Below are 8,488 nucleotides of genomic sequence, written 5' to 3'. Positions count from 1 at the left end.
CAGTACAGTATTGTGATACCAACTCTAATGTATGGAAGTGAAGCTTGGACACTGTTGGAGGGACAAAAGTCAAGAATGAGGGCAGAGGCAATGAGTTATTTGAGAGGAGCATGTGGAGTCACATGGAGAGACAGACTGACAAATGAGAAAGTGAAGGAGCATTGTGGTGTGGATGTGGATGTGATAGGAAGCGTTAGGAGAAATACAATGAGGTGGTTTGGCCATGTAGAGAGGATGGAGAATGAGACACTGACAAGGAGAGCATATGTGAGTGAGATGGAGGAGGGAGTGGGAGGGGGAGACCAAAGATGAGATGGAGGGATGGAGTGGAGAGGTATATGAGAGAGGGGGGTGTGAGCTGGAAGCAGGGCAGTGAAATGGTGGGGGACAGGACAACATGGAGGTGATTTGTTTGTGACCACTCCTTACAGGATTAAGGCATCTGGCAATTGGTAGATAGACAGAATAAAAAGGACAACCAAATGTGATAACAGAAAGTCAACTCACATGATGTAAGAGGGGGCGCAGCAAGCAAGCAAAGGCAGGAAAAACATGTAGAGGCAGAGATTACAGATAACATGACGCATAAGAGATAGCAAAGTGACAAGGAAATCCTGTGTAACATACCTGCACACTGATCAGGGAAAAACTGTCAAATCAGCTTTGCAGGAGGACTGCTGGGCCATAGGGAATGAAATATCAAGTCCATGCACAGAGATGGACAAAAAAAAAGAAAAAATCTGTAATATCCTGCAGATTTAAGGGAAAAAAAAAAAATGTAAAAAGGATGACAATGAAAGCTTACTGTATCTATCTATCTACGGTATACCTATCTATACTGATATTATGAGTGGTTTCACTTTCAAGTTACTAAAAGATGACAAATTTCAATATTAAATACAATTATATTTAAAATAATAATATATTATGGTGACAAATTTTTAAAAACTCTATATAAATATGACTAGAAGGATGGCAACATTTAATATTGAACAGCACCATTGAAACATCAATACCCAAACCATCTTCAGTTTTTCAGTCTTTCTTGCACAGAGTTTCATGACATAGTGTCTGTTCTGCTTTCAGTGCATAACAATTAAATTCTTCAAAGTTGAGGAATGGAATGAGACAAGCAGGAATATCCAGCGAGGTGAGGTAACGTAGGTTGTCATGGCCCAGTGTTTGGCGGATGAGGAGCCTGCAGAGGGATTTGAGGCTCAAAGGCATACCTGGGGGAGGGGAGGGAGGAACACAACATTAACACCTTCAGTCCAATGCCATATCATTTAGTTTATTTTTCCTATTTCCAGATACTTTTATTTAGCTTAGGGGAGATTTTCATAATGGAGGGTTTAGATGTAACCTTTCTTAACCATTTACTACTACTGGTCAATCCAGTGTAGTGTAAAATCATCTGGAAGCAACAAAACTAAAATACAAAAATACATCACAGGACTCACGAGGTTAGCACACTGATTCGGTGTCATGTACTTTTCAAGATTTTTTTTCTTTTATGTGAAGATACAGAATGTGGTGAAAGTTTTTGGGTGCATCAGATACAGCCAGGATTCTGGGGACTTGAATGATGAGTGAATGGAAGCCTGGCCCATTGGACTGGGCAAAATTGGACTCTCTGGACATTGCTACTCCTCATCCTGCCCTAGGGTGAGAAAGGAGGTCTGGATGATGATGATGATGATGATATCAAGCAGTTTATTAAGCTTAGTAAAGGTTTCTTGTATTGAAAGGTATTTAGGCTGTACTTAACTCTCAAGTCTGAACACTCTGTCTTCAGATGAATAAAATCCTGATTCAGATTGTCTTCCACAAAACACTGTTCTCAGTTCCATCGCTCACTGAGGCCCTACTCATCCATCTCAATATACTCCCTTTTGTGCATTCCAGTCTGTTTGCATCCTCTTTTCTCACTGGCCAATTAGTCTCACTGCCTTATACCACAACACTTCTCAAATGTGTTTTGCAGAGTGAGCCCTTTGCAAGAAAGAAGAAACTTTTCTTGGTTGGGAAAGGCAACAGTTCTCTAAACTCCTCCATCTATTTCTCATTCTGGCTGTAGAACCAGCCTCTGCTCCCTCTTCTGTGCTAGGCATGTCCCCCAGGTAAGAAAATACCTCCACTCATTCCAAGCAGCTGTCAAACCTAAACAACACTTTCCATTCTATATCAAGAGCCCAATCACCTCTACATAATGCACACTGTCTCATAGCCTTCACTCTACCTCTTACAGCCTTGCATATCTTGTAAACTTAGCTACAGTATTACAAACTGGACGGAGGAAAGAATTCCTCTAAATTCCCTTTCTACACACACCACAAGATCACACACCTTGTTCCATAACATTACCACCCTCACACCAACTGACCATGACCTTTGTTTTAGTGATATTATGTTTACATCCCATTGTCTCCATTATATCCCTCCACCTCTTGAACTTCTCTCTGGCCTCATGGACACTGTATTTTGCATATTACCCTACATCTTAATATTCCTTTTTATGTTATAGGTACCTGTACTTATCTCTTTTTAATATCACTCTAGTCTGCATCAATAACATGCAAGATGATGCTGGGGTATAAAGAACAGAATAAATACCTTGGGAAGAATTATTTTGAAACTTCCAAAGCCATTTCAAATACGACACTTAAAGCTTACCTAAGAGACAAAGTAAAGTTTCCTTGGCTGGTGAGTTTTCTGGCTCCTCCATACATGATGTACCAGCAAGGTTTGGCTGACGCAGATTACCCCCACACTCATGATACAGCTTGATAAACTCAGGATGATCTCTGAGTAAAAATGATGTGGCAATGAAGTCATTTATGCAGGCAATACACTCTCTACCAGACTTATTCTCATATCAAAAATACTATGACAATGAAGAAATATACACAGACTCATGTAGACTTCAAACAAAACCAAGGTAGCCGTTAACCATTTTACTCTGTTAACATAATTTTTATATCAGCTGTTCTTGTGACCTTCAGGCAATTTTATTCACCTCAGGAGATGCTTCCTGAACAGCGGGAGGGGAGTAAATACAGCCTTTACCATATGCATAATGTATTGTATTGTGCTACTCATATTAACTGGACACAAGTGATTATATGGACTTCAACACCTTCAATTGAAAGACATCTTTTTAATATCATACTTGCTACCTTCAGATTATTACCACATACAGTACAAAGTTACCTTACTTTATGGTCCTTTTTAATAGTAAGTTCACAATACAGTATATTATGATGCTATGACAAAGGTAAAAGTGAAGGCATGCAACATGAAGCGTTTAGCTGCAGCGCTCTCCTCCGTAATTTAGGCCTCTGAGCCTATGGTGGGTTATTCACTCATTATCTTGAGATACCAGGCCAATGCATCATCGACATTACCACAGTTACCTCTCTTGGATGTTACCCTTAGTACTGTACTCATGTTACTTGCCAACCCACAAGGAATGAATGAACATCTGAGTTGAATGATGCCAGCTGCCTGTAACAGAATCTGAAACCTGGTGCTAATGAGCTGGCATCTTTGTATCTAGCCATGATAAGCACTCAGCTACTGCAGCTTTATAAAATTATGGAATGAGGGCTTAATAATTATTATTACTGTCCACAGTGATGCTTTGTCAGTTAATTCCATGCCCGGCAGGACTGGCCCATGCAGTGAATCGATGCTCCCTTGTGGTGAACAGTGCCTTCCTGTGGCGACGTGTGGGGAAGCATGAGAAGGTTTGGTTCCTGGATGGATGCTGCGCTCCACCCAGATAACATGGGCTCCATAGTAAGCATTCACATCACCCCTATTATTTGGTTATATGGCTACCTTCCAGCATTGTAAATGGTTACCTGGGATACCAGAAATCATTAAGCTTGTCACTCAGTGCAGAGTTACCTAAAGAAGTATACAGCACGTACTACATCAAGTGAGTGGATGATGGTTGCCATCACCGATCGCTCCACTTACAGTGCTAACTGCATGGAAAAATTTGAGATACTTTGGAACATATCCCTGACTTATAAAAAGGACCATCTAAACATTACACATACATAACTATCCATTTGTACTTACTTGGCATATTTGAGAACTGCATGAGGTATGGAGAGTCGTGCCACCACCTTAGCGTTGATCTGGCAAGGTAGAGTGTTGAGGGATGGGGTGGCACCAGCTCTCAACAACTCCAGGAAGCACGGGAAGTGAGCATACACAATCGAGTGGTGTAGAGGCCAACCCGGTACACAGGTTACAAACTGTTCACATGGTTCAGGATCTGCACCATACTCCAGCAACAACTGCAAGTCACAATTCCTATGTACAGTGCAAAGATGGAGAACCATCACCATCATCATCATCATCATCAGGACCTTTTTTCTTACCTAAGGATGAAGTGAGACAGGATCAAGAAACAAAAGAAAATGTACAATAATGGGAGAACTACCAATAGCATGCTCAATAATATTGAACACACAATCCTTCACACATCATTCAAGCCCCTAGAATTCTAGCTCCAAGCCCATCGAACCCCGGCTCTTTGTGCTCTGTAATGATGTAATGCATTAGTCCTGTTGCCCTCATACAATTTTTAGACGCCTAGTGGTCTAGTGAGATGAGATGCTCCAACCAGTTGTAGCCCAAAAGGAGCTAATTCCAAGAGGTGTTTGGAGTTTATGGGTCACATAATGCTGCAATGGGGCATGTAATTGGTCATTCTCACCTTCAATATCTAGACCAAGTAGCCTAGCCCCAGGCTTCTACACTCCTGATGGGCCAATACTGCATTGGAAGTCATTAAATTTAAGGATTGTGGGAATGCTAGCTCTACAACTCTTACCCGGTACATTTTTAGTTGTCATATTTTTCCAACATTCCATGACTATCTGATGAAACTAATCAGAGGAAGAACTTAGGTATATCTTACTGCCACTGCCAGACAATTTCATTTAGATGAGGGATGCCTCTGCCCTGTAAAGGGTTAATCTACTGTATAGTTGAGACAGTCTTCCTTGCTACAGATTAAGAATGAGAGTTAATGCCTGTAATTCAGTGATGTCTGTTAATGTTTCTTGCTACCTTCAGATGATTTTACTCTACTTATGGAAGACCTCTTACACTGAAGTGGTTAATCAAAGTTATATGTAACCTATCCAGTTCAAGTCTATCCACTGCCAAGCATGAAACTGTCTGATGGTGTCTGTAGCTAGAATAATGAAAAAAGTGTCATAGGAGTGAAGTGGTGGTAATGTGTTTACCTTGACACCCAGAGTGAATCCATCCCTAACGGCCACCAACAATGGAGTACATCGGTTCTTACGGCTGCCATCAGGGTTTGCACCGGCTTCCAGTAGGATCTGACCACACATGACCAAAGAAAACAATTACAGTTATATCTGGCAAACTCGTCATTTCCAACACTTCCCCTCTCTCCTTGACAACCAAACAGGAGATGCATGTATAGTACCAGATTCATCTCATAAATTGTTCCACTCTTCTATAATATCCTATGCGTGAATTCCTTGTTATCAGTCAGAATGTACTGTACAGAGTATATTTATTTCACACAACTATCACTGTCGAAGAACTGTAAAATCAGCTTTAAAGGTGGTAATGGAACTTTCTTAGACAATTTTTCTAAAATTTACTTTAAATGTAGTAGAAAAACAACTTACAAAAATGCAATTTATAACAAGTATATACAGTCTTCCTCTTCCAGTATTAGCCTCCATCCCACCCGAAAACACTTTCAATGCTGTTTACATGCAACCTCAGAATATGACCATATCTTCCAAAGGTATTTCTCATCCACTACACCATATCACAATCTTGTCATTCTTTCTTCTGCATCAACATTTTAATATACACAATTATGTTACTTAACTTTTTTATCATGCTTCAGCCTGAAGTAAAGTGAGTTCAGTAACATTAATGCTTTCTGTATGTAGGTACAGTAAATGGTTACAACTTAAAACAGTAAATGGTTCTCTGAAATACAATAATTTTGGTTTGTCACTCAGTGCAGTCACCTGTGGGTGGCACTATGAGTGAATGGATGGTTGGTGACCCACTACCTACCACCCAACTTTTAAACATCAAGTCTTAAAGTTACACCATTCACTAACCTTCATAATATCTGGCTTCTTTTGTGAGGTGGCAACAAACAGTGGTGTCTGTCCCTTGACGTCCTCCAGCTCTATATCAGCACCGGCATTCACCAATGCCTGCACACACTCCACACTCCCACCTGCACCACCACAACACACACTTAGGACACACGTACTAACTCACAACTGTGCACTATGTGGGATGGGAGGCTGTGGGCATCTCTTCCTAAGCCGTGTGTTTTGCATATTATACATACCATTCCTTAATGTGAACTAAGTTTGCACCAAGAATGTATAGGGGGATACTGAGGTGTTAAGAAATCTCCTAAGCCACTTACAGTATGACCCTTAGTCCCCAACGTCTACAATGTGTGTAGGCAAAATGCTGTTTTAACTGAAATACCTTTAAGTGAGACATATTTCTGGTTCATGACTAACAGGTAAAAAGCACAAAATATCATAACCTCAAAACAATTTTATACTGAATCACATGCAACTTTATGCAAAGAAATTGTACTGGCATTAATTAAAACAGTGAATTACAGAAGACCTTGTGCAAGAATAAAACACTGCCTTACAAACTGTATACTGTTTACTGTATTCATACACTTTGTACTGTAGGCCCATTACTACCCAAAAAGGCTGATTTACTGTTTCCCCCCAACTTACAACACCAACTGGATAGAAAATACATGTACTGTGGCACTGTATAGTACTGGTATTATGAAACACATCCTTGACTAACACATAAAGGTGTTGTTTGAATAGACTATAGATACCTGAGACAGCCAGTCTGAGTGGTGGTGAGAGGTAAGGTCGGACACGGTAATTGATCCAGTCTGTGGCATGTGGATCAGCCAGAACCCGTGTGAGGCCCAATGTGTCGCCACACAGGGCTGCCAGGTGGAGTCGTACATCATCTTCGTCATCCCCATCCACCATAAGATTCATCATGTACTCCTGTGCTGACTCTTGTGTGGTCAGGGGTGCCTCCATCTCCCCCATCTTTCATACTGTAGGCAAATATAATACATTCAGTCATCTCATGAGGTTGCTTTGCTTTAAACTGTTTCAGTATCATCTTCAATGCCTTGCTTCTCTCTAGGAACCCCTGGACAGGGGCTGGCCATGACCTAACAGTTTCCAGGCTACTTGATCCTCATATTCTGTACTTCTCTCACTATCCAATATTCCTCTTTCTCTTCCTTCTTTCTCACCAAGAGACTGCTCCACTCTCTTCTTCCATACCGCAAAAGGTCTGCCTTAACCAATATTACTCTCAACCTTCACTTCCAGAAACATTGTTTGGCAACCTATGTGTACTCTTAGAGTTTTTCTTGTAAGAAGAACAGAACAATAACAAACAGTCAGTCCTCAAGTAAAGTAGGGAATATGAGCATACCAAACATTATATAATTCAAACTGCTCTAAGTTAAATGTGGTTAAATGCAAAATAAACTTTCTGGCTTCAAAACTTTATACAACTGATTGATTGAAATGGTTATCGTTGTTAGCCTAACATAACCTAACATAGTTATAGGGTTTTATTCATGGATATTAAGCAAACCAAAGCTAACTATGAAAGCATTTATTTCTAAGTTATAAAAGAGGGAAAAAAGTGACACGGTTAGGTTTGGTTTGTTGTGATGGTTTTGTATAATATTCAGTAATTAGGCAGTGCACATAAACTTGACAATTAGCTTTAAAATGGGGGAATCTTTACCTTAAATTTGATGGCTGTCAGTAAAAACTCACCTCTGCAACTGTGGATGGAGCAGAAGTCGAGATGTTAGTTTTATGGGTATTTTTAGCTGCATCTTGGAGCCACTCATGACACCACCTGAAAATAGCCCAAGAGGAAGCGGTAATTCCTTCGCTGGCTTAGGTGGTTTTCAACAAAAAAGAAACTCTCCCATGTTCAATAAGTCAACGAATGACGATGCTAAATGTAATCTGTGTAACCCAACCGTACTGCGACAATTTATCGCTGCGAGAAGGGAAGTGTGAACAACGTTACTAATATTGAAGCTTTGCTAAGCTCTTAAAAATATAGAAAGTCAATTATTTGCCGCTGATTAATATCTTCTATTAACTTGAATGCTGAAGAGTATGCTGAAATTTTTTCATCTTCATAAATTGCGATAATATGTTATGAATGCCGCAGTTTATAAGGGCAGTCGTGACGCTGCTAGGCTGCCAAGTTAGCTCTTCTCGTTACCGCATAATCTTATATCATTTACTTCCGTTTAGCAACAGTTGTGAACTTCTAGTCCCAAGAATATACTCTGTAAATATACTTCTAAATAATAATACTTCAGGGGTAGTAGCACAGCCTCGTGATTTTATGGATTTTTTTTTTTCTTTAATGCTTAGGA

At 40.1% G+C, this 8,488-nt stretch overlaps 1 protein-coding gene across 1 annotated transcript; it reads right to left on the bottom strand.

Annotated features, from left to right (window-relative positions):
* Positions 1-1,035: 1,035 nt before the first annotated feature.
* Positions 1,036-7,118, bottom strand: LOC145406607 (ankyrin repeat and SOCS box protein 12-like). Its single transcript, XM_080277682.1, has 6 exons — positions 6,893-7,118; positions 6,132-6,253; positions 5,265-5,363; positions 4,087-4,307; positions 2,674-2,804; positions 1,036-1,229 (listed from the first exon to the last, which is right to left on the bottom strand). Exons 1-6 carry the CDS (start codon positions 7,116-7,118, stop codon positions 1,036-1,038), a joined length of 993 nt encoding a protein of 330 aa, XP_080133808.1.
* Between the last annotated feature and the right edge of the window lie 1,370 nt (positions 7,119-8,488).

The sequence above is a fragment of the Coenobita brevimanus genome, chromosome 71, assembly GCF_032717465.1.
Source record: "Coenobita brevimanus isolate Jiangsu-jjx chromosome 71, ASM3271746v2, whole genome shotgun sequence".
NCBI classification, from domain to species: domain Eukaryota; kingdom Metazoa; phylum Arthropoda; class Malacostraca; order Decapoda; family Coenobitidae; genus Coenobita; species Coenobita brevimanus.
This window is presented reverse-complemented; position numbering and strand designations above follow the sequence as displayed.